Source organism: Taudactylus pleione, unplaced genomic scaffold, assembly GCF_031769625.1.
Source record: "Taudactylus pleione unplaced genomic scaffold, aTauple2 ptg000479l, whole genome shotgun sequence".
Classification (NCBI taxonomy): domain Eukaryota; kingdom Metazoa; phylum Chordata; class Amphibia; order Anura; family Myobatrachidae; genus Taudactylus; species Taudactylus pleione.
Genome location: NW_028284881.1, coordinates 1,699,261 through 1,726,538, shown reverse-complemented (window position 1 = coordinate 1,726,538; position 27,278 = coordinate 1,699,261). Strand labels below are relative to the sequence as shown.

The 27,278-nt window shown below is 43.5% G+C and overlaps 1 protein-coding gene across 2 annotated transcripts; it reads left to right on the top strand.

Annotated features, from left to right (window-relative positions):
- The first annotated feature begins 1,678 nt into the window (after window positions 1-1,678).
- LOC148502896 (uncharacterized) lies at window positions 1,679-26,314 on the top strand. Of its 2 annotated transcripts, XM_088449064.1 has the most exons (4): window positions 1,679-1,749; window positions 3,395-3,559; window positions 22,342-22,644; window positions 25,794-26,314. In XM_088449064.1, the coding sequence occupies exons 2-4, from the start codon at window positions 3,422-3,424 to the stop codon at window positions 25,944-25,946; spliced, it is 594 nt and encodes a 197-aa protein (XP_088305190.1). In that variant the 5' UTR covers window positions 1,679-1,749; window positions 3,395-3,421; the 3' UTR covers window positions 25,947-26,314. The 2 variants fall into 2 exon arrangements, with proteins under 2 accessions (XP_088305190.1, XP_088305189.1); XM_088449063.1 differs by lacking the exon at window positions 1,679-1,749 and having other exon boundaries at window positions 3,227-3,559.
- Window positions 26,315-27,278: the final 964 nt, after the last annotated feature.

Below are 27,278 nucleotides of genomic sequence, written 5' to 3'. Positions count from 1 at the left end.
AGAAGTTCAAATGGTCGACACCCCAATGGTCAACACAAAAAGACCAACCAAGAGCCAACATTATATTTTTGGGGGTTTTTTTTAAACATTTTTAGGGTTAGGGCTTAGAGTTAGGTACATGGGGGAGGGTTAGGGATTGGCTGCCGGAGGGGACAGTTAGGTTTAGGCACTAAGGGGAGGGTTAGGTTTAGCCTACGATTAGGTTTAGGCACTTGGTGGAGGGTTAGGCACCAGGGGGAGGGTTAGGATTAGGCTTAAAATACAAACAGAAAAAATGTGTAGATCATTTTTTGTGTCAACCATTTGTCCCTGTCGACCTTTTGTACCTGTTAATCTATTGCCTGTCGACCATTTAGTATACATTTTCGACCTCTTATACCACACCCAGAAGTCTACAGTATCCCAAATTACCATGCATTGCAGCTTCTGGGGTTTCATGAGTGAGTAAACTCATAATTTTCAGCATTTTATGCAGCATCTATGGGTTAACGCACAGGGAAAATGCTGCATAGTTGAATAGCTTCACGTGTGAAATCTGGGGGTTTTCCTCGCGCAGAAAAAACCCACAAATAAAAGACTATGGCCCTCATTCAGAGCCGTACGCTCTGAGCAGAGCGCACGCTCTGAATGAGGGCCGGGCTCCATTTTCATGGAGCGTCCTCCTGGACGCTCGTATAGCTGTGGGTCACCACCCACAGGCTATACGAGCGTGCTTTGTGATGGCCGCGATGGTCGAGACCATCGCGACCATCGAAATTGCGAGCCGGAGCCTGCGGTTGAGGTTTTCAACCGCAAGCTCCGGAGTGATTTTGGCTCTATCAGAGCCAAAATCACTCCCACTGACATCACTAGTGATGTCAGTGGGCCGGCTTCTGACGGGAGGCGTTCCCGTGGGAACGCCCCCGTCAGGGAGGCACGCCCCCGGCACGCCCACCAAAGGGGGCGTGCTGTCAATCAACATTGACAGCACGCCCCCTTTGATCGGACACAACGAGCGAAGGACTTTCCTTCGCTCGTCGCGTCTGGCGCATGCGCACGACGGAGCTCCCTCCGTCGTGCGCATGCTCAGTGCATAACATCGACCCACTTGCGAGCGGACAGCCGCTCGCGAGTGGGTCTGAATCAGGCCCTATGCCCCTAGATATTCTCTGTAAAGCATTGCAAAATATCGATGTGCTATATAAATAATAATAATAATTTTATTTATATAGCACTTTTCTCAAAGTGGACAATTCATTTGTTTTTATTGCTGCATTTTCCTAATGGGCGCCCAATGGAGCATTTCATTTGTTGCTCAGTTTGGCCGTGAATAGCCGTTGGAGCACAAATTTCTTCTCACACCATCCTGAGGTGATGAGCAAAACTATGTGATAAGTCCTGGTTTTGGGCAGCCAAACTGCGATTTGGGTTCACTGACCAGGACTTCAGACGGGTTCAGCCATTTTATGCAGCTAAACCCGGTCTAAGTAGGCGCAACAAGCACGATAATAAAAAAAGAAACTATCGAAATTCTCCCATTAATTAGTGCATCCAAAAAACAATTGAATTGCTCCCAAAGTGCTTTATATTTGCCTTTACAGCACAAAGTACAAATCAGGCTTAACAAGGGACATTAGTGAAATGCTTGAGTGAACAGGTAAGTCTTCAGTCTATTTTTGAAGGATTCTAGAGTGGAGGCTTCTCGTACTGTGCGGGGAAGCAAGTTCCATAGAGTTGGAGCAACAAAGCTGAAAGCGCGACCACTAAAGCGTAAGTCCTGTTAGTTGGCTATGCTGCAGTCTTGTCCTGTGACCTATCATAAGGACCTTTGTTTTATCAGGGCTCAGTTGCAGCCAACTGGCACTCATCCACTCCTGGAGCTCAGCTAGGCAGCCATTTAGGGTTGGTATTGGATTCTCAGTACCAGGAGCAAAGAACAGATACAGTTGTGTGTCATCTGCATAGCAGTGGTAGACCAGGCCATGACATGTGATTATTCACCCAATGGTAGCATGTATACTGCAAAAAGCATGGGAGATAGTATAGAACCATGTGGGACACCGCATGGAAGTGGCACTGGTGATGAAGAGTTTACTCCAGAAGAAACTCTCTGTGACTTCCCCGTGAGAAATTATTTGAACCAGCTAAGGATGGTGCCATCCAGTCCACAGAAATAGATATCTGCTGCTGTATTTGTGCCCTGTTTATTATTATTATTATTTTTACTTAGTAAGTATTTATGTTTTGACACTTGAGTTCCCCCTGAGTATTTGCTGTGCAATTTATTGCTGACTTACTGATTTATTGCTGACCCGCCGACCTATCTGACAATTGGTCAGTGCATATACACGTACCAATCGCCCGCCCGATGTGTTGGGCCCGATGTCACAAATTTAAATTTGCGTGCCCAGTTGAGCTGTCACTCATCGTCGGGTCCCTGCAGCATGTGTACGGAGCGATCGGCAGGTCACCTGTACACCACTATATCTGCAGATATATCAGCCTTCTTCTGTGCTGCACAGCCAATGCCATATGTCTGTGAATTACGAAGTTCACAGACATAACGGGGGTACACACCCGCCGACGTGCTCGCCATATATATCGGCCGTTCAATGAAACACCCAATATATCGCCCAGTGTGTACCCAAGTTTAGATTAAATGTATTGTTTACACGAGAAAAACTATTTTACATTTCTGGATAAGTAGCATCTGTTTTCAAGCTTAAAATACTGAGCAGTAAACAAAAAAAAAATATTTCTTTGATTAGTGTAAAAATAAATCCATGTCTGGTAGAACAATATGTTTAATACATTAACCACTCGCCACACAAATGTTTCTCCCAGCAACACTTAGCTAAAGGCTTTATTCAAACCATGGGATACACTGATTAATATTTAGTGGACTGCGTGTGCAGAGAAGCACTAGCAAGTATCATGTTTAACTTATGATGCCAATGAGGCTGTGAAAGCGTCTGATGCAGGGCATTGCAGATAGGAATGTCATTGTAGCCTCTAACCTGAGAAATGTCTGAGCTGGTTTCCAGCAATACTCTGCAAGTAATCAGATGCTTTGCTTCACTTCACTTAAATGATTGCTTTACCTCCCAAAGGCTGAGTAAATGTTTGGCTAATGGGAATAGCCAAATCTACTAAGAATTTTCTGGGAGGTGATACGAAATTCAAGTAGTTTAGACCAAAGCAGGTAGGATTTCACACATCCCTCCCAGAAACTAAGGGAAAAGTGGATGTGTCGCCCATAGCAACCAGATTCTTACTGTTACTTTGTACAACATAGTCCTCTTTTCCTTAGAAGTTTTAGTTATTCTATTTGACTACAATCCCTTTAAACTACTGCAGGATTCTTGCTATCTGCAGTATTCTCTCTTCCATTACTTATTTAATCTCAACATTGCAGGACTTATTATTAAATTACAGACTACATATGGATTCTTATCCTGGAGTATCACTATCCTTTTTCTGTAAAAGTGACCGATTTTATTCTCTCTGCCTTCCTGATTTAATGAATGCCCCACGATCTGTAACCAACCAGTTCCTGAAGGAGCAAAGGAATCTAACTGAGGTGAGTCTTGTTTTTCTTTACCCGCACTTAAGTGTTCTTACATATAGAAATGTGAATGTCACTGTTATAAATTGAAGATTTAAACCAGGGTGAGATAGGTATAAAAGCAAAGATAAAATAATGGGTGAAACAATCATCTATTTGTATAATACACCATATTCATATTTTTACAGTATTTATACATGTACATATGAAAACAACTTCATATTTTAGGATTTTGCTGAAAAAAATTAAATTGCCGGAGTAACAAATCCTATTTTGGACAATTAAGTGAAGCACAAGCTACCAAAATTCCAAATTGTTTGTGTAATACTTGTCCTGAAACGGATAGATCTTTGTACACAAACAAATAACAATTTGTATTCACTTGGCTGAAACACGAGAATTGAGTCAAACCCTGAGACATTTTTCCATTAGAGCAGTGTTTCCCAAACTCATTCCTAAGGGAGCACTAAATGTGCATACACACACAACGATTTTTCGAACGATTATCGTTAACGATATCGTTTATCATTCAATCGTTGTAAAAATCGTTCACTTTCTGAGTTAAAACGATGAACGATTATCGTTCATACGCGTTCACGTTTGTAGTTCAGTCAGACTGGCCAATTCAACGATTTTCATTAAGTTAATATGCAAAAATCGTTTGTAGTTCAAAAAAAATCGTTCATTACACTTTAAAAAAATCTGACAGAAAATCGTTCAGAAAATCGTTGGTAACAAAATCATTGTGTGTGTATGCAGCTTAACAGTGCATGATTTCCATTTTTCCTAGTTGGTGCACACATTCATTACTGGCTAAAGCTGGCCATACATCTAAAGATTATCTGTCCAACCAGCCAACTAGTTGATTGGTTGGAATGAAAATCTGGTAAGGAATACAATCAGCAATTTGCTCCCAAACGCTGGAAAATGGACCAAAACTGTTGTTTGAACAAATAGTTTAGATCAAACATTTAACAAACTTGTCTGACTGACCATTTTCACCTGTTTTGGCATTTAGGAGCAAATTGCTGATCATCATTTACTCCCATATGTTACCAGATTTTCATTCCAACCAGTCAACAAGTTGGCTGGTTGGATGTAAAGGCCCCCATACATCAGCAATTGATTGCAGCAGTCGTGCAATTTGCAATCGATTGTGTATAAAAAATATTTCCCTTTTTCAATCGATTGTGGCAATTCTGCAATCGATTGAAAGAGGGAAAGATTTTTATACACAATCGATTGCAGATTGCACGATTGCTGCAATCAATCTCTGGTGTATGGGGGCCTTAAGTTGGTCTAGTGTGTGGCCAGCTTGACACATTTTAAAAGATCCACAAGTGGAACTAATTATTTCACTTGCAATTCTGCGAGGCTACCTGGAAAACATGCTCTGAAAGTACTCCTTGAGGAATGAGTTTAGGAAACCCTGCATTAGATCATTCATATCCGAAAGATACAGTCTGAAGATTTTAGCTTTATGGATAGGCTTACACTCATGTACTACACAGGTACTGTGCCTGGCTGACTTCAAGCCTGTATTCCACCTGATTTTAATCAGCCACATAAACTGTGTAATTCATGAGTGTCCTGTTTTAAAGGGCTAGTATGGTAATAATATTTATGGATGTATGTAAGAAATTACAAAACACATAATTTGAGAGTACAACTATTGCTGAAAACATTTAAGTATAATTTCCAGTGCACTTTGCTGCTATATCGGTACATTTATACCATGTATATAGCAAAGGTGAACAGCAAGTGTGCACAACATTCAAAAGGTGTATTTTGGGAAGGAGAAAGGTATGTGGGCAGTCCAGCACACGGACACTGCTGGTCATGCCCCCATGAAACAAGACCATGCCCTGTGGTATATGACCAAGCTCCATTCTGACATGAGACATAAGCATGTTTGTCCTGATTCCCCAACTTAAAAGGAAATAATAACTAGATTGTACTTTACACCTGAAAAGTTACACAAGATATGGCTCTCACAGTCAAAATTTTGTTGGTGGAACTGTTCGGAGTAGGGAGATATCTTTCATATATTTTGGAATTGTCCAATCATCCGAAATCTTTGGCATGAAGTATTTGTATTAGCATACAAAGTTTTAAATGCCCAGTTTCAGGAGACACTCTCCATAGCTCTTTTTCATATATATCCCTCAGAGGTGTCTAATTCTGACAAATATATTTTAGGTCATATATTGATTGTCACAAGAGCAGCTATAGCTCAAAATTGGAAGAGTCCGTCTCCGCCAACCTTACAAAAAATCTTAGGTAAAATCCACTATGCTTTCCAAATGGAGACTTTAGGTATTCCATATTCCTCAGCGGCCTCCTCCCCCTTGGTAAAATGGTCCAAATGGCATGAATTTGTCACGAATAGGGAGGGTGCCACATTGCTGCTCAACGCTAACTGAATTCTATATACGAGTTGGTTTCTATTTATTATGTTGTGTGTGTTATTACTACTCCTAAACTGGGAAAAAGAAAGAGAAGTACTCTCTTTTGTTGGGGCACAGTATCTGCCTCTCTAGTATAAAACTTAGCTTTTAATAAATATATATATGTAAGACAGGGACTAATAAGACTAGACGACAGATAACAAAAAATGAGCTAAATATCCAATCGATATATAGGAGAAGGTATCAATGACCGTCATATCTCAGAAAATAATGCATGAAGGCATAGCTTTCTATATATACAGTGCTTTGGTACCAATGCTTAGGGTCTCCCCGTACCCCTTTCACTAGATTTACTCCTAAACTGGGTAAAGTGTCGGTATCGGGGATTTAATGCCTCACTGCCCTTTCTATTGTTCTGTTTTAGATTTTGTTTCTGCTGTATCTGTATATGTCTATATATGTGGTATTGTGAATATCTTAAATGGTTTTTTTTTTCAAGTATATTGCAACCAAGTTGTATATTCTATCGACAGTAATGTCTGATTCCTCCCCCCGTCCCCGTGTTTTCTTTTTTCTGTATCCCTCCCTTTCCATATTGTTAATGGAACAAAATTTCAATAAAACTATTGATATTAAAAACAAAAAAAAAAAGGCAAGCTCATTCCCTCCTGAAATGCTTGAGGCTCGGATTATTACTATTCTCAAACCAGGCAAGAACCCCACGCATAATCAAAAAGAATATGTCTGCGCTAGTGTGCACATAAACCACAATAAAAATGATTATTAAAATTAACAATTTATTGCACATAATAATCCAGAACTGCAGTTCCTGTTAACATTAATATCAACAAGGTTCAATTTAACAAATTTAATTGCATAGAATGCCCTGATGATTTCTGTGTGATTGACCATATGGTGATGGTAAATGAATTTATCACGTAGGCAATTATTAACCATGAAACACAATTAACAAATAAATAATGGGTTAATATCCCACTAGTGGAGGTAAATGAACCGTGGGAAGACAGGTGACAATAGTCTAAAATATAGGGTGTTCACTGTGACCCCAGTAAAGAACTGTTAGTGTTCCCAAAATATAGTCTCATGGAAAATCCTGATGGAGAATATAGACAAATGGCCAAGTTGTATATGCCAATACAGTAGTTACTCGCCGTCAGTGAAATCCAGGTGGAAAAAGCGGACTCTGTTTAAGGATCCGCGGTGTCCGTGAAATCGGAGGACACAATGTATTGTACTCAAATAGGGATGATGATACAATAGCCGCTCACCGTCAGCTCAAGCCGCCCAGGGGGGTCCGTCTGCTCCAGCAGGTTCCCGACTCCTGATGGTGCAGCACGCTTGAATGCTGCACCGCTGTGTGCGCTGGTGCACGACACTGCTCGCCATTGACACGGCTGTTCCAGGGGGTCCGTCTGCTCTGGCAGGCTTCTGGCTCCCAGTGGTTAGATGCAGTGGGCAACGGCTGATATCAGCTGGTGGCGGCTAGGAATTAATGCTGATGTGGTCTCCAAATGCGAACAGGAACAGATGCAGTGCTTGTTAGATCCCTTGACGCGTTTCTCCCCTCTCACAGGGGTTTTATCAAAAGGCTGAAAAAACCATTGTATCCATGAGTTCATTTTTAAATGAGTCATGACCAATCAGAACTTCAGTAAATCACCATTATTCATTTGAAAGCTAATTGTATACCATTAGCTCATTGTTGAAGGTTTAAAATACATTTCAACATACTTCATTGTTAAGCAATTATTTAAAAACATACAATACAAATCCTTTTTTGATTGAGACTCTTGCTGGGTGAATATAGAAAAATATTAAAAGTATCAATCATCAAAAATGATCAAATATATATTCTTTTATTAGTTTATTCAAAACCTTCATAAATATATAAGATATATAGATGCCCTCCAATTAAATAATATATTGAAATGAAACAAACTAAAAATATATAACTACATAAGGACAACAACCAGAAAAATAATAATAAAGAAAATATGGGACCCCACGCATGCCCAAAATTATAGGCCCATAAGCACTACTGAACACCGATATCAAATTATATGCAAAATAGTAGCCAGTAGATTGAATCCGTTGCTCCCTGATTTTGTAAACCCAGACCAGGTGGGCTTTGTGTTGGGCCGTCAAGCTCCAGACAACACACGAAGAGCCTTGAATATTATTGACCATTTTACACAGGCAAAGGACCCGCTTCTGGCGCTTTCATTAGACGCCGAGAAAGCCTTTGATAGGTTACACTGGGGATTTATGAAGGCTGTACTTTCCAAATTTGGTTTTTCAGGTTGGTTCTTAAATGCCATCATTGCACTTTATAGTTCACCTGGAGCGCGTGTTTGTTGCAATGGTTTCCTGTCTTCTTTGTTCCCTATAAGCAATGGTACTAGACAGGGTTGCCCTGTATCTCCCTTCATTTTTGTTTTAGCAATAGAACCTTTAGCAGAATATATCCGTTCCACCCCCCTCCTTCATGGTCCTCTTATAAATGGGTCACATCATCGAATTTGCCTTTTTGCGGATGACGTCCTTCTGTTTGTAACACATCCGGAAACCTCTCTCCCAAATTTACAACAGCTGCTTCATGATTACTCTGCGGCCTCATATTATAAATGAAATGCGTGTAAAACTGAAGTATTAGCAATAAACGTTCCATCCCATATCCTGTATTCCCTTAAATCTCGTTATAATTATAATTGGCAATCACAGTCTCTCTGCTATCTGGGTATCTCTTTATCAGCTAAAGAAGTCACTCTTCTGGTATATAATTAGGGCCCTCTGTTGAACCAATTTAGTGCCTTCACAAAAGATTGGATGAACCATGAGGTTTCCTGGATGGGCAGAATGGCGGTCGTCAAAATGACTCTTCTTCCTAAACTCATGCATTTATTTAGGTCAATCCCCAGGACCCTTCCTCCCTCTTGGTTAAATAGATTTTATGCAGTGTTGAATAAATATATATGGAATAATAAGAGAGCCAGGATTGCTAAGAAATATCTAATGATGTCTAAATCGTCAGGGGGTTTGGCTTATCCCAATCTTGCACTTTATCAAGCTGCATGCTTGGTTGATCAGTTCACTGATTGGTCAAATGTTCTTGATCCTAAACCTTGGGTTAGGTTGGAAAGCGATATGCTAGGCAAATTTCCCCTCTGTGACTTACTCTGGATTCCATCCAGCTCTAGGGTCTCTTTAAAATCTATGTCCAGGGCAACATTAGCTTCTCTCAAGGCATGGGATGGCCTATCTACCCTTCTACAATTTGACCTGCCTTCTCTCCATCTTTCTATTCAGGGCTTATCATATTTAATCCCAAATCTACATTTATTTTCCTGGCACCTCGGTGGTATCCGCACTCTTCGTGACCTCTTTATAAATAATACCCTCCTTTCCTTCGCCCAATTACAAGCTAGTTTTGCCATTCCCTCTAGAGATTTCTATAAATTTCTTCAAGTCAGGCACTGGATTCAGTCCTTTCCACACTTGGTAGGCTCGACTGGTATGATTCCTCCTCATGTTTTTTCACGTATATTTTCGATCTCCCACAAAAGAGGTATTTCTTTTTGGTATTCTCTACTACTTATAGCAGAAGAACCAGATAAGCTACCGGCCATTATTAAATGGGAACACCATTTAAATATATGTCTAGATCCGCAGGTATGGTCCCAACTATTCTTTTCTATATTTAAAATGTCTAGATGTATTTCACATATTGAAATGTATATGAAAGTACTATATCGCATTTATTTGACCCCAGATAGATTACACAAAATTTGGCCTTCCCAATCTAGGTTATGCTGGCATGCATGTGCTCAAATTGGTGAGATCTTACATATTTTCTGGAATTGCCCTGCTATACGCCCTCTTTGGCTGGAAGTAGAGGATTTGATCCTGAAGGTTACTGGATTGAGGTTGTCTTTGTCCCTCTCCACTGCTCTTTTACATATATTCCAGGATGATGTTCCAGTTAACCACAGGTATTTTATAGGTCATGTACTTATTGCTACCAGGGCAGCCATTGCTCAGTTCTGGAAGCAGGATAAACCACCCCCTCTTTCTTTGATATAATCTATAATAAATTATAGTTTCCTGATGGAAACTTTAAATTGCCCATATTCTACCTCTACTAACTCACCAATGATAAAGTGGTTCAGCTGGCATGAATTTATCACGGTGGGTCCTTGCCTTCCAACAAACTCAAATTGATACTTCTAGATTTTGATGTGTTCTGTATTTTGGCTTGTCTATTGCAGTTGTGGAGTATTTTCTATTATTTGTGTATGTTTTACACTGATTTTGTTATAATGCAATGTTTTATTTTTTTCTGAACAATTTTGCCTGTATTTCCCCTTGTTTTTTTTTCCCCTTCCCATTCCATTCCTTTTTTTTCTGTACCCCTTCTATTTTATTTGTGAAAAAAAAAAATGAAATAAAAATTATTGTTCAAAAAAAAAAAAGGAAATAATAACTAAAATGATCTAATGCTGACTGCCAGTATCATGGACTCAGAGACGTCGGTGAGCTCCAGTATGGGGGTGGACGTAGCCACACAGGGACATAGCTTTGCCCAGTCCTATGCACTGTAAGAAAGGTGGGCATTGCCATGAACCTCTGTGTTCCACTTCCCCTGTACTCCCAGGCCCTTAAAGTGACCACTCTGCCTCTAGGCGTCAATGGTCTGCATGCTGTTAAGTTTGTGTGTCCCTATCCTATAGTGCAATATTATTGATAATAGTATCACTTTACAGAATATAGAACAATGTAATCTTATTGGAAAAACTGCAGGCTCAATATTTGGTAAAGTGACGTTCTTAGACAGGCTTGCCTACCCTCCCGACTTGGCCGGGAGCCTCCCGAATATCAGGGGCTGCTCCCAGCCCCCCGGAAAGGCAGACAAGCCTCCCGGCAGTCGCCATCCCCCTCCCCCCCCGCAGGTTTAATATTAAAACCTCCGCAGCGGGGGGACCGGTGATGCGATTCGCGCTAAATCACGTAATTGAGGCCCCGTCTCCCACTTTACAACGCCGTTTATTCCGGCATTGTGAAGAGGGAGCAGGGCCGCGATGATGCGATCTCACAGCCACGCCCCCACCCCCAACCACGCCCCCAAAACAGCATTGTGTGACCACGCCCCCCGCTGTAAGCTGACATTCAGCTCCCTCCCGGTAGGCAAATATGTTCTTAGAGTCAATGTTAAGGGATGCTTTAAGACAGTATTCTGATCTCTCCTGTACGCTATGCACTGTTTGTTGCTTTGTTTGTTTTCTTGTCAATAAGCTTACGATCTAATGAAGTGTACAAGTCTAGGCTATACTTGCATACTTTTTTCTTCTCCCCATTCTGCCCACTTCACTAGGAAGTGGGCAGAATGTGGTAGAAATTCTACTCTACTGTGGGTGGCAGGTGTTACCTAAAAAATCAGGAGCCTCCCGCGGGAGAGTAGGCGTGTATGGTCTAAGCAATATTAATTACTTGGAGTTGTTAGGATAAAACATTATTATTATTATTATTATTATTATCTTTTATGTATAAGGTGTCACAAAGTGCCTGCACAATGGGTAAACATAAAAAAGATATCACAATTACAGAACATGAGTCTGTTACATGAGAGTAAAGCTGGACATCCACTATACAATTTTCTTTCAGATATCTGTCCAATCTGGCTGGTTGGAATCCCGGTAATGTATGGGAGGAAATGACAGTTGACCATTTGCTCACAAACACTGGAAAATAGCCAAAAATGGTTGTTCAGAGAAATTGGTTAAAAAAAACACAAATTTAACCAATTTGAAAATTTTGGGGGGCCTTTTTTTCAGTGTTTAAAACCATATGATCTACTGTCAGTTGCTCCCATACATTACCATGTTTTCATTCCAACCAGACAGATAATTGTATAGTGTATGCCCAGCTTTAACCAAGTAGAAATGAATGGATGTGATTTGAATCAAACTGCATGACAGTGTCACGACTCTAGAGAATTTGGCCTCCTGTGATAGAACAGGCCTGGCTGGCTGAGATTCCGGCAGCACAAACTGAGGCGGTCTGAGATATGTTTTTCTCATATGACGGCACGAGACTGGGAAAACTGATAACAGGAATGATAGATGAATACAGACGGAATAGAAGCTTGAACTGAACATGAGTTGATCTGAAGAATAGAACCTTAATGATAACAAGAATGGTTGGAGGAAATAGTGGTATAGGCACAGAACCAGTCCCGGTAATAAGTAGTAGCAATACTGAGTTATATTCCACTAGATAGATGCTTGAAACGGTCCGTGAATGATTCTTTGAGACTGAAGACTGTATGCAGAAGCACTGGGTTGGGCTCAGGTAAAACAGAGTTCTAGGATCCAGGTGCTGAGCTATGCTCAGTAATTAAAAGTACTTGGATCCAGGTGCTGAGCTATGCTCAGTAATCAGAAAAAGTTCTTGGAAGCTGCTTTAAGGGGCAAATTTACTAAAGTGAGAGTGTCACGTCCAGTGTTTCTCGGCATGGTGGTCAACGGGTATTACCTGTGAGGTCACAATGGCGGGGGGCGTCTGGCGGTGGCGCTGGTGTTTGGCGAAGGGCGTTGGCTGTGCGTGGTTCTGTGCGGGCATGTTGTCACTTTGGGCTGGTGAGGCCTAGTGGTGCTTCCGTTCCGCTCCGGTATGGGCGCCGCCAACTTACCTCCGGTCATGTGGCCTAATCGCCCAATCCTGGTTTGTCACATGCTCTCTCTGGCCAGTCACGGCACAGCACTTGGTATTTAGGGAGGTTCAGAGCCTCACGTCATTGCCAGTGCAACGTGTTTCTCAGCATAGCTGAGAGAGAGAGTTCCCTGTGCTCACCACCTGCTCCTGTGTTACGCTACCTGTCTGCCTGCTTGTCTGCTCCAATCCCGCTGGACTACCCTGCATCCTCCATTACCTTCCCCTTGCCTGAGTACCTGAGTCTGCTGTTCACCCTGCACCTTGCCTCCACTGCCACTCTGCTGGATAACCCTTCCTCAGTCTGCATTCTTCATTTCAGCCACTACACCTGATGTCTCCAGCCTGTCATCAACTGGACATTTCCCTATTAACCAGTCACTACCTGGACAGTTCCCATTGTCTGCCATTACCTGAACATTCTCTATTAACCAGTCACTTCCTGGACATTGTTCATTGCCTGTCACTAACTGGACTTTTTCTCATTACTTCACCACAGCTCCCAAGTGCACCACAGCTCCCAAGTGCATTAGTGCTATATCTGGACTTTAGTTTTTATCATATTCATGTCTATCAAACCACTCATTAAAAGTTCCACATTTTCATTTAAACCTGCTTCAGTGTCTGCTCCTATCACCACCCCGGGCCCACAACAAAACCAGAACCTCACAGAGAGTTTTTAGAAGAGAGTTTTAAAAGTGATGTTGCCCATAGCAACCAATCAGATTCTAGCTATTATCTTCTAGAAGGTGCTAGTTAAATGTTAAGTAGAATCTGATTGGTTGCTATGGGCAACATCACTTTTAAAACTCTTCTAAAAACTCTCACTTTAGTAAATTTACAGCTAAGTGTACTGAGTCAGGAACAAATGTAGATCCGGCAGGAACCAAAAGGAAACCTTTAGGAGACGTTGCACAGACACTGACTGAGAGTTCAGGAGGAGTATATATACCCAGTGCCTGCTGCTTGTTGGCCATACACTAATAGCTGATCCTACAAGTGAATAGGATTGGTACTTGCAAGATCACAGGAGAAGCCCTCATGGATACAGCGGAGCAGCGCTATAGCAGGTGAGAGAGAACCACTGGGTAGTGGGACTGGACGCTAGGCTCCGTGGCAGTGTTAAACTTCCAGGCGTCAGACGCCGCTCACAGCTGCGGGGAGAGCGGGCATGCAGGAGAGTGCGCCGGAATCTGCATAGGTGGAGCGCAGCTGACTGGGACTTCTGTTGTGGCCTGACAGTAAGGGTCCTGACAGTCAGACAGAGGAAATCTGCCTAAGATATGGAAGACAGGCATGGTAGATAGGAATATAATAATTGTGCAGACTAAAATTAAAGGATGCAGCTAGCGCAAAACACATCCAGCGAGTCTATGACAAGGACACATGAGGAATACGGAGAGTGGATAGATGAGAGACATAAGGCAGTGAACCATGACAGCTTACATTCTAAAGGTAGAGGGTAATAAGAGGCAGTAGGAATATTGGGGACTGGTGAGGCCTTGCGGTTCCGGAGTGGTGTGTAATTTAAGGTGGGAATAAAGACCAGGGTGGTAGAGACAGGGGTCCTGGTGAAGAAGCCTAGGCAGAGTAAAGACCAATATGACACAGATGCTAGGAAGTAAAAGGGCCTGGGCTCTGCAGAGGCCTGTCCTAGAAGATGAGGAAACCAAGGTGGTGGAGAGGCCAGGATGCAGCAGGGGCCTTGTTGGTGAAGGCCCAGGAATGAATAAGAGAGCCACCTGGGAGATGTAAGGGTCACATTCCCTGCTCATAGTATGGTGGCCCAGATGGAGAAGAGAGGCCTCCTATAGATGAATTCTGTCCTGGTCCAAGTATGGAGTTACGGTGTTGTGGGGACCTGTTTCTGGAGTTGTGCAATAACGCTTCAGTCACTCTGGTAACCAACAACTATTGTCCCAACCAGAGGTGGGAGATCCGGTCCAAGGTAATCTGGATTACATCCTGTGGGTGACAGAGGCGATGGGTAGTCAACAGGGCCAGGGCAACAGGATGGATTTTGTGGCACAGTGGATGGTCAGTGGTTGCCCTGGTTGAGAGCTTGCCAGGGCCCATTTGCTCTCTTGTTTAGCCTTTATTAGAAGTGCCCTGGATTAGAAGCAGTGAGTTCAGCAACAAAGTATTTAGAAGTCCAGATTTAGCTGCAGCCATGACCTCAATGGGGCACAATGGGAGGCTTGAACTCTGCCTTCTTGCTGGGCAGTAATCTCTATGACTGTGGCAAAACAGGCCTTGAAATCCGCTAGCCTGGATTACCAGGTGGCTGGGCGCATTTCATGCAGCCGATTTTCTATTGGTCCAGAGGGTCTGAGGGTTCCTCCCTTTACTTCTGGTGGGCATGAGAATGAGCAATGTTGAAGATCCAGTTGGGTGGTATTGAAGCCCTGTTTGGTGGAATTACTGGGTTTCAACTGGCAGCTCTTACAGCATGTGTCTGCTCACCTCCTGTAGCTTACTAAAGGTACACATCCACTAGAAGACAGGCAAACGACTGCACAATTACGTTTGTCAGTCTGTGATGTGCCTACACTGAACGAGCAGTCATTCAGTGTAGGGACATCAATCATCTGCAAACATGTTGAACCTGATGTTATCATCAGGTTGTACAACATATTTGCCCGATGATAGATGTCTAAACGACCAGTGGGAGCGCGCATCACTGGTCATTTTAGACATTTTTTAAAACGATGTTTAAACGATTTCCAAACGATTATTGAACAATAACGATGTCCTTATTGTTCAATCTCTCAATTTAATCGTCTAGTGGATGTGTGCCTTAAATATATCCTTCATAAAACAAATATCTTTATTTTGTTCAACTGTTGATAGCAGTTACAGAAAAGAACAATACAAGTTCTCTTACAGCTTACATTTGAAATCTAAAATGGTGGTACTCACTTAGGGTCTCATTCAGACCTGGTCGCAAGCACTGAGCGCTCGCAACCAGGTCGATGTCGACCCACTGGGCATGCGCACGGCGGAGCCGGCTCCGACGTGCGCATGCGCGAGACCCGGCTAGCGACGGGCGCTCCGTCGCTATGGGTCTTGCACCAAAGGGGGCGAGCTGTCGATGTTGAATGACAGCTCGCCCCGTTTGGGAGGCGGGCAGGGGTGGTGGCCGGCCAAACGGAGGCGTTCCCAACGGAACGCTTGGCTTTTGGGGGCGGCCCCACTGACATCAGCAGTGATGTCAGTGGGGAGCTTCCTGCTCGATCAGAGCAGGGAGCTCCCTGGGGCTTGCGCTTGCCGAGACCCAACCTTAGGGTCTCGTCGCAAGCCCCGATGGTCGCGATGGTCTTAACCATCGCGACCATCACCCTGGTCGGTCGCTAAGCTGTGGGTGGTAACCCACAGCTTAGCTAGCGACCAGGAGGCCGCACTTCAAGATGCAAGCGGCCACCCTCATTCAGAGCGACCGCTTGCATCTTCAGACCGACTCTGAATGAGGGTCTTAGTGCTTCTGGGGGGGGAGGGGGGTGCATGAGAGGCAGCCTGAGAAACACAAATTAGGTTCTACCCACAATGAACCAATGCAACAATAAAATGTAGAGATGGTGTTTCACAAATGGCGCTACTCAGAAATAAAAGAAAGGGTATGTGGTGGAAAAGATGAATGACAGTAATAAAATATAATATTAAATTATGAAAAAAATCTGTTTCCTTATATATTATGTAGATCTTCTTATGATGAATTCATATGCATGAAATGACATATAGAGACATAGGACCTCATGCAGAGTCGGTCGAAGCGGCCGCATGGTCGTACGGGAAAAGGGGCCGTATATGCAAATTATTCCCTCGCAAGTTGCGTCCCTAAGTTGGGATCGGTAGCTGGTTGACCAAGGGGAGGAAGCGGACGGAATTAAAAAAAAATAAAATAAAAATATGCCCCCTTCTCGTACGCATAGCACGTCATCTCCGGGCATATAAGGATTAATCGAGACCATTGGGAACCATCGGAACTGGTCGTAGAGCTTAAGGTTGACCATACCCTCTCTTAAGCTCTACAAAACCTCCCATGTCACATGTGCCATGACGCTACTTTGTTAATTATGTACTCCCATAAACCGTATGCACTCCCATAAAATGCCGTTCGCATAATTAGGCACGCCTGCGTTCGGATCTCCACTCCCCCGTTTTCAAGCACCTTCCCCTGTTACCACCCACAAACGCCTCAATCTGTCACTCAAACTACCGACCTGGCTGTGTTCAAGGAGAGAGAAATTTCTGATCGTAGTGGCTAGTTTGCGCACGCGCATTGCAAACTTTACACATGCGCAGTATAGCAAACATCGGTGGCGTGCGACTGTGTGGCCGCTTCGACCGACTCTGAATGAGGTCCATTATATCATAGTGCAAAACTGTAAATAAAGAGGTGCTTCATCATACAATATCCACTTTAGGGTCCAATCTAGGGACTTTTGACAGAGGGCTGAAAAATCAGTAATGTAGGTAGTAATAGAGGTTCCGGACCCTCAGACCACTGATCTGACTTCAGTATTCCATATGAAGTTGTCCTCCTTTCGAGTATAAGTATCTACAGACTCAGTAGATTCAAAACAAAACTAGTAAAGGTAGGAAAAGATCCACAACACCATGCTGTGATAGAAGAATGAAAAAACTGTGCTTGAGTGACAGAAGAAAATCGTCTGAGGCAATTCAAAATGATTTACGTGAATGTAGTGTAAACTTCAGTGCCAGGACTGTTTCACGCATACTTTAGTATTTTAGATTAAATGCCAGAATTCCAAGGAAAAATATGCTTTTATCCCTCATACAGACAGAAAAGATTAGAATGGGCTAAAAAGCATATTAACGGGTCAGAAGAACAATGGAACAGTGTCATATGGAGTGACGAAACCAGAATATCCATATTTGGTAGTGATGGAATGAACAGTCCTGGTACTGATGTTTACACCATATTCACGTAAATCATTTTGAATTGCCTCAGATGATTTTCTTTTATCACTCAAGCATAGCAACCAATCGGATTCTACCTATCATTTATCTAGAACCTTCTAGAAGATAATAGCTAGAATAAGATTGATTGCTATGGGCAATACCTCCACTTCTAAAAACCTGCACTTTAGTAAATATACCCCTAGGTCTGACATTTAAATTATATTGAGTGGGGCCAATGCGATGAGCTCTTTCGACAATCATTTTGACACAGTCCTCAGAAATATGCAGCATATCAGGAAGAATTGTAGTCAGAAATGTATAAAGAGACACCCCTCTCAGTGTTTCAGGTAGTCCCACTATGCTTAAATTGTTCCATCTAGAGCTACTTTCTAGATCATCTAGCTTGTTCCAAAGCTGGTTATGACTTATGAGTTTTATATAATGAGGTAAATTGCTTCTTAAACGCATAAGTCATGGAAGCACTCACCCAGGAGATATTCAGCAGTATCAATTCTAGCGATCGTCTAGGATTTCTGAGACTTTGTCTCCTGAATGGCGTCTGTGACGTGTTTGAACTGCTCCTGCAAGACGGGGTGCATGGTGTCCTGTATGGCCTTCACCACATTTTTATAAGAGAGAGAAGCCAGCGATGGGGGCAGAGAAGTATGTGGCTCGCTGTCAGTGATGATGGGAGCGCTGCTGTAGCGGCCATATTGGATTCCATCATCTTCTTGGCTGTCTGGCAGGCATGTAGGGAGAAAAAAACTTCTCCAGTCAGAAGCACCCGGGTGGGGAGGTGTACAGAACATTGGAGAGCTAATATTGGGGGCTGCTGAGCAGCTTGTACAATGATTCCTTGCGTGACTGTAGCGGAGCACTAGCGTCTGTGGCTTCTCATGCAGCCACTGGAACTAAAAGCAAACTTGCCTTAGTTCTCTGCAACTTGATAATGATCAAATTCCACAGTGTTAAAACAAAAAATTCATAATATCCTCCATGGCAATAGCCTTCAAAGTGTAACATAATTTAAGCATTATCCTGCATTGCATCCCTTTATCCATATAGATCCCTCACTACTCACTTCTACATAATTATGATGAACTTATTTCATATCTTCATTCCTAAACTGAAATATCCTCAGTCTGTCCCACTGAAAAAGACCTTTTAATTCCTACAAATCATCTTGTCTACCTCTCTCTTATTATTTCTAGTAGCTGGGTATATCGCTATGCAGATCCCATAGATACCCTTTGAACGTGAGCTCTGATTTAAACAAATAAGCCCCCACCCATGACCTTTTTTTTTTAATTAATCAACCTTAACCTTCATGCAACAACAGTATCATGGCTCACAAATCAGACCCTGCCTCATATGCAGCCCTTTGACATGGTGGTTTCTATTACGCCCAGATCTCCAGCCTTGGAAGAAGACAAGGAGGTAGAGTAGGGCTCCTGTATAATCACTGCACATTCAGTGGGATTAGACTCTCCCATTTCCCATGCTACGTGCCTACTGTCTGTCACTCACATTCCCATCATTTGAAGTACTTCTATCTGGATTTTCAACCAATCCTCTCTGTGTGCTGTGATCTATCCTCACCATGGACCACAACAACAGTTTCCTGAACATTGTTTGGATTGGCTACCTCATTTATAATTATTTGATATTCCAACCATTATATTGAGTAGTCATTTCAATATCTAAATTGAGTATCCACATTCTTATTGTGCCTCTAATTTAGTGTCTCCTCTCTAAGCCTCTCCCAGTGGACTGAAAGCTCCTCCTACTATGATGGCCACAGCCTCGGACTTCTTTCCTCTAGACCTTATCACCTGCTATATCTTCTCCACCACTTTAGCCCCTCTGCTCCCAGCTACACAAAGTCTCAATCCCACAGACTTTCCACCTCTCTGCAACAATTTAATCTTCCCAATTACTACATTCTTCTCTCGTGATCTGGCAGCAATTTCTATAAATACCAGCATTTGAATCTAACAAAAAAAAGTTTATTTTATACATTTTAAATATCTTCTCAACCCTCCCAAACCAACTCCTCCAATCACCATCAATGCCCAAGATTTTACTTCTAAATTCAAGGACAATATATAAATGGTATCTTCTGCCCATTCCTTGCACACCCTGGAACTTTCTATTTATTTTATTTTGATCCCACAAAAGGAGATGAATTATCTAATCTCTTCTTCTTCTCTCACTTTACTGTATGTCTACTTGATCCTATCCCTTCACAAATTTTTTCAACCACTATCTCTTGTTCTTTTCCCAGATAAAGTAAAATCTGTCTCTCTGCTGATATCTTTCCATTATTATTTAATCATGAGGTTATTATTCCTAATCTAACTAAATAAAAGCAATTCTGACCCAAATGGTCTCCGGTTACTGTTTCATGTGTCAACTACAGTGCCCCTCCAAGCTTCTAGAGAGGCATGCCTACACTAGCCTCACATGCTTTCTTTCATTCTTATAGCCTATTGTACCCTCTTCAGTCAGCCTTTAATTCCCAGAACTGACTGACAGAGACTGCATTGACTAAGATGGCCTATAATTGATCACTGCTAAATATGGTATGCGGTCAGCAAGCCACCAGTTGGCATTTTGACTGTGAAATCCCGGCATGGGACTAATGATAGGCGTCGAAATCTCGACACCTATCATTATCCACCTGACGAAATCCCGATGCCCGGCATACCGAATGAAGGTAAGCCGGGCGCCGGGAGCGGACAGGCACGTGCGGGGGGTTAGGGGCTCCTGGGGGGATTTAGGGTTAGGCTAGGAAAAGGGGGGGTTAGGGTTAGGCAACCCTGGGTGGAGGTTAGGATTAGGCGCCCCCCCGGGTGGGTTAGGGAGGGAAAAGGTTAGGGATAGTTAATTACTTTGTTGGCATCCTCTCTGTTCTGTCTTACGGCGTCGGTATAACATCCGCCGGGCTCACATCCTGCGGTATCTCATACCGATTCTGCTAAATATAAAGGACACTACTGCTTCTGGACCTTTCTACTGTATTTGATACTCTTGACCACTACCTCTGTTAGCTCTCCAGGATATTATCCTATCCTGGTTCTTATCTTTTCAAATTGCTTCTTCAGTGTTTGTTTTCTGGATCCAACTCCTCTCCACTTCCTCTATCAGTTAGAGTACCACAAATGCTCAGTCCTAGGGGTAGATTTAGTATAAGTTCTAAAAATTAAAAATGGGGGTGTTGCCCATAGCAACCAATCAGATTCTGTCTATAATTTTCTAGGATACAATAGAGAAATTATAGCTACAATCTGATTGGTTAGACAACACCACCGATTTTCATTTTTAGAAGCTTTAGTAAATCTACCCCCTAGTCCCTCTGCTCTTCCTTATTTCTGCCACTAGAAAATTCAAAGCACCTGTGAATTTCAGTGTCTGCCAAATTGTATCTATTCTTATGGATCTCTCACCATCTCTGTTGGATAAAGTTAATTATCTTTCCGACATCTTCAAACTCAGTCTTACTAAAACGGAGCTAATAAAATGCCCAGCAGCCTACAGAACCTATCTACCTGCTATCACTATTTCTTCTGAAAACACAATCATAAACTCTACCCCTCATGCTCACTGCCTAGGTATCATCCTTGTCTCAGAACTGTGGGTGTGATTCTTAATGGATCGCAACTGCAACAGCGTATGCAGATCAACCAATGGTGCGTACTGTGCATGCATCGCAGTGCGCTGGTTAGCATTGTGATCATTTACGCAGATACTAAGCCATCGCAGAGTAAGTGACAGGATGTCAGCGTTTGGGGGTGGTGATAGGGAAATAGTTAGATAAACGCAGATGTGCCTGTCCGTATGAGCGCCGTTTACTGGACGTGCATAAATTAGCCACTGTGACGGCATTCGCAGCTTGTGTACTCACTGCGTGCATCGACAGTTGCAATTCTGAGTCAGGTCCGATGTTACCGATTGTATACACAGGACTGCGAGGTCTTAAGGATGTGCGAAAGCGGTAGTATGCGTCTCTATGCTGGCTGAGCAGTTGCAGACATTAGCATATTTTCGCAGCAGAACTGCGTGCTTAATCGCATCTGCGAACGCTATAGCGATCTGTAGTAAATCAGGCCCTATGTCCTTTGTTCACTACATTCAATTTGTTTTTATATTTTACTACATACATCTAAGAACTACAGTATATCCAGAGTATGCATGTATCTCACACAAGACAGTGCAGACATACCTCCTGCATTGGCTATTGCAATATCTCTTTCTGTTCTTCCCTATCCAAATTTTCATCTTTGTCAGTAACTATATTAGTTGCCTGTATTTGACTGAATGCAATAGAAAATATGTCTGCAAATATATGTCCATAAGCACCATACTAGGCACCTATCCCTTTTGCCACTTCAGTGTACAATTCTCTCAATTCATCAAGTGGTTACTCTAGTTCTCAGCTTCAATGTGACTAGATTTATTAAATAAATAAATCGATAATGATGACTTGGAAGACTAGCTCAGCAATGAATGATCCACAGTGTATTGTCGCCTCACTTTTATTGAGGGCATACTAGAGGTTGATTAGAGATTTTTAGCATGGCAAACACTGTAACTTATTTGTAAGCATTTCCAAATACTTAAACTTTATATCTAAGGCATAAGTATTACAGTGTTGTAACATTATTTTCATGAACTTTAATGTTATTATGCCACACCTGATTCCATTATGGCTAATACAGTCCACTTTATGATGTATTTTAGTCACTGAAGAGAATAGATCGCTGCCAGTTGAGCAGAATAGCACAATTAAATGAAGAGAAGAGACAGTTTGCTCTGCTGATGAGGAAGAGGCTTGCCCCAAGAGCTAGCGGTCTCTCTTCTCTGGAAGGAGATAAAGAATCCAGAAGAAGCTTTTCCACAGGGAACTTTTCAAATATTTCATCTGCTAAATTCAGCACCCAGAATCTTGAGACTGCGGCAACTGCATCCAGCTATAGAACAGGACAAGCAGGGTCATGGGCTTCTAGCAGTACTGAATGCTACAACAACAGAGCTCATGTCAAAGTAAGTCATTTCCACAGGTTGTTTTACATAGAAAAAACTGAGAAAACAAGTGGCTCCAAAATCTAAAAGACTCATGACTTCAATAACAATGTTGGTCTACTGGAAGGGGAATCATATGTATGTATGGTACAAGTGACATAAATATACTGTATCTAAAGTTTTCCACTTGAGTCACCACTCATTTTAAAAGTGTTCTATGATGGCGTGCATAACAGTCAATGAAGGTCAATCACTACTGGATATGAGGGGTTGGGTACGGGTTGCCAGCAGTCGGGATCCCGGTGGTCAGAATCCCGAAGCCGGGATCCCGACAGGGTTAACATACCGACACTTGTTGGTCCGTATGCTAACCATGCCCCTCTTCCTACCCTAACCCTCCCTTCTTGGTTCCTAACCCTAACCCCCCCCTTGTACCTAACCCTCCCCCTAGTGCCTAACCCCGCACTCTAACCCTAACCCACGAGACTTACTTTCGGGATGCCGACGGTCGGTATTCCAGCGCCGGTATTTAGACCATCGGCATTCCGACAGCCGGGATTGCTGACTACATCCCGATATGAGATAACATTTATACAAGCCATTTGCTCTATACCAATTTAAAATTCTTGCATTATATCTGGGGGGAATCGGTTTGAAATACCGCAGGCCGACAGAAGCAGAGTTCCCGGCAGCGGAAGCCCGACAGCGCTGGAAATCCCAATTGTCCCTAAGGTAAGTATAAACTAACCTATCCCCCTAACCCTCCTTAGGGGTGCCTAACCCTAATCCCCCCCTTCCCCGCTGCCTAAACCCAAGTCCCCTAGGGGGGTGCCTAACCCTAAGTCCCACCCCCGGGTGTGCCTATCCCTAACCCTCCCTCCCCTAGCCTAACCCTAACCCTCCCGGGAGGTGCCCAACCCTAAGGCCCCCCCGGGTGCCCTAAACCTAACCCTCCCCCCCCGCGGCTGTCCGATCGGGATGCTGGGCGTCTGTCTCCCGGCGTCGAGAAAGTGTCAGGCGTCTACATCTAGATGCCCGGTATTTCACCCTCGCCGGGATATGACAGACGGGAAGCCGGCTTTCAGTATAAAGGCAGCCAGTTTCCCGATTGCATCCCATCTGGGGGACATGGTTTTCTTTTTGTTTTTTATTATTGTAACCAAAAAAGCCCACAAAAGACTTTCCTGGCATTTTCAGGTAGAACTCTGGGTCTGATTCAGAGCCGAACGCTCTGACCAGAGCGCTCGCTCTGAATCAGTGACCTCCTCCATGAAAATGGAGCGGCCTCCTGGCCGCTCGCGTAGCTGTGGGTGACCACCCACAGCATATGCGAGCGTCCATGATGATGGTCGCGATGGTCTTGACCATCGCGACCATCGGGCTTGCGACGGAGACCCTGCAGTAGGGTCTCGCTGCCGCAAGCCCTGGAGTGATATGGGAATGCCTACCGTCTGGCAGGCATGCCCCCGGCACGCCCACCAAAGGGGGCGTGATGTTAATCAACATCGACAGCACACCCCCTTTGGTGCGAGACCCGGAGCGATGGAGAGCCCGTCGCTCGCCGGGTCTCACGCATGCGCACGACGGACCTCCCTCCGTCGTGCGCATGCACAGTGGGGGAACATCGACCCGCTTGCGAGCGTCCTGCGCTCGCGAGCGGGTCTGAATGACCCCCTCTGTGCGAGCAGCTGACCAGCGCAGGAGTTTCACAATGCTGATTGCCAGGAGGGAGCAACCATATTTATAGGGTGTGGGAAGCAGTGTATAGAAGTTCCTGAGCCAATATACCGTGCTCAGGGTCCTTAAATCTCAACTGAGCAATATTATGGGGCCTATTTATCATTAAACTAGCTGAAGTACCCAGTGTTGCCCGGGTTTAAATCTTCAAGTTATTAAGTTAGGCATCCCAGACCAATTGCCACCCCTCTGTGAAATTTTCATCCAAATCCATCCAGTGGAAGGCCCAGAACAGGCTCCCCAGGTCAAAGTTCTGCCCAGCATACACCAACGGAAGGTCCGACCGGGACCTCAACCACCTAATATGTCTTCTGGGATCCAATATTACCACTCTGTTAGGTTTTTGTCCATATCCATCCAGTGGAAGGCTCAGAACAGGCTCCCCGGGTCAAAGTTCTGCCCAAGGTCCGATCAGGATCCTAACCCACCTAAAACCTGGCCAGGATCCAACTGGACCACCTCGTGTTGACATGGAAATCTGCCTGCAAATATCATTGTAATCTTGCTAATAGCTCACTATAGCAATATTACAATAATGTTAGCATAAATGGAAGGGAATTAGACTGATTCAGCCAGTAATATGTGGCCACCGATTGTCATCATCCCTTCATATTTTACACAAGGTGCTGAGCAACTGATCTGAACCAAATAGTAGAATGAGTAGTTCAGTGGTAACAATTTGGCTCCCACACACATGTCCTAGTCTTTTTGTGGCAAGGGGGGAGATTCAATGCGATGTTGAATAGCCCAGGGAGGGAGCTCCCCTGAGCTATTCAATTCAGCACACTGTTAAGTCAGAGAATGCCAGTTCTCGCGACTTTACCTGGGTGTTTAATCGCAAGAACCGGCATTCTCCGACTCAAGTTCAGGCTGTTAGCGACACAATTAGATGGAAAACTGCTGCGTATTTCTCCTCGCTTCCCAGGATGGTGCGAGAGGAAATCCTTTAGCCCGATCTAACATTGCGTTGAATTGAATAGCTCCGAGTACTCCCTCCTGGGGCTATTCAACATCAAATTGAATTGAATCTTCCCCAAGGAATCTTACATGTGAAGTTGATTTTAGTCGGATAAAAAAAAGCACATCATTCACTTACATTCAACTCTATATGAACCCCAAAATGTAGATGGGTCTCACATATAAAATTTATTTACAGGAGAGGAAAAAATGCTTTAAGATGGAGTCCTGTGTTGTCAGACGAGCAGAGAATATCCTCTCCAAATGCAGTTATTTTACCTATTTATTCCACAAAATAAATGTTTATTAGCAGAGGCAGCAGTGTGCAATATTCATCTACCTAGTGTGTGTTTCAATACAACAGTAAACAGTGTACGTTATAGCATTATTCCAGTTTTAACACTGATCGCTTTTAAATTATTTGTATTTTTTAAAGAGATATTAAATTATGTATTTTGCTTTTTTATTTTGTCCAGGAATCACAGGATTTTTTTGTGACTCTGTTACCAATCGGTAGATATCGGTCGACCCTAAAACTCCTGACAAGAAGTGACAGCGGTTTCTCTGCCCTAAGATCGGAAAATATCAGCAAAACAATTTCCCGTGCAGTCTACAAAGTAGAAGGCTGAGGACAATTTATCATTCATCTAAATCCTATGTGTACGTACGTACGAGCGTAGGACCCCTCCTTTCTCCCATTAATTCCTCATGGCATGCATTTAACTAGGTGCTAGAAACATTCCTTACAGATTCTGGTCCATGTAGACATGATGGTCAGACCAGGAGAACATTTTCCATTCTTCAAGTGACCAGTTTTGGTAAGCCTGTGCCCAGTGTAGCCTCCGTTACCAGAGTGGGACAAATGTGATCTCTCTTACATGCCATTCTCTGTAACTATAGAGACTGTTATGAATGAAAATACCAGGAAAGCAGGCATTTTGTAGTCACTCAAATTACCCCATCTAGCACCAACAATCATTCCACGGTCAAAATCACTTACGGGCTGAATTAGAAATGTACGCAATGCCGATTTTTACGCAAATAAAGCGATTGTTTGTCATTGTGCATGCGTGTAAGCTGCACTGCGCAGCATATTGTTCTACGACTGCGCCCGAGTGACAGGTAGTCGATGTTTAGGGGAGGTAACGGGGGGGATGGCTAGGCAGTGTGGGCATTTCTGTCCGTTTAAATGCCTTTTCATGGGCATGCATAAATTAGCCATTGTGATCTCCTGTGCAGCATGAGAGTTCTCTGCATATCAGGAGAGCAGCAGTGTTTGTGGCTGGTCAGACTTGCAAACTATGCTGCATGGCTGCCCGATCTGCATCAATGTTATCGATGTTTACGCTGTTGTACGGATATGAGAAGGCAGCAGTGGGCGTCCCTATGCTCAGCCAAGCATTCAAAGGCATTAGCATATTTTAGAAACTGTGATTGGTGAGAGAATGCAATTGTATTAGCGTACATATCTGAATCAGGCCCTTAGTTCACATTTCTTTCCTATTATGGTGGGTGTTTGGTTGAACAATAACTGAACCTCTTGATCATGTCTCCAGGCTTTTATGTGTTGATTTGTTGTAGGTGCACCTAACAAAGTGGCAACTGAGTGTGTTGTGAGAATATATGTATGCATATATGTTTGTGATCTGCAGGAAATGTACAACAGACTTTGGGCCTGATTCAGACCCGCTCGCGAGCGCTGAGCGCTCGCAAGCGGGTCGATGTTGCCCAAGTGCGCATGCGCACGACGGAGGCGGCTCCGTCGTGCGCATGTGCAAGACCCGAATAACGATGGCCAAGACGTTATGGGTCTCGCACCAAAGGGGGTGTGCTGTCGATGGTGATTGACAGCACGTCCCCTTTGGTAGGCGTGCCAGGGGTGTGGCTGCCCAGACGGAGGCGCCTACCGTCTGGGGCCAGCCCCACTGACATCACTAGTGATGTCAGTGAGAGTGCTTTTG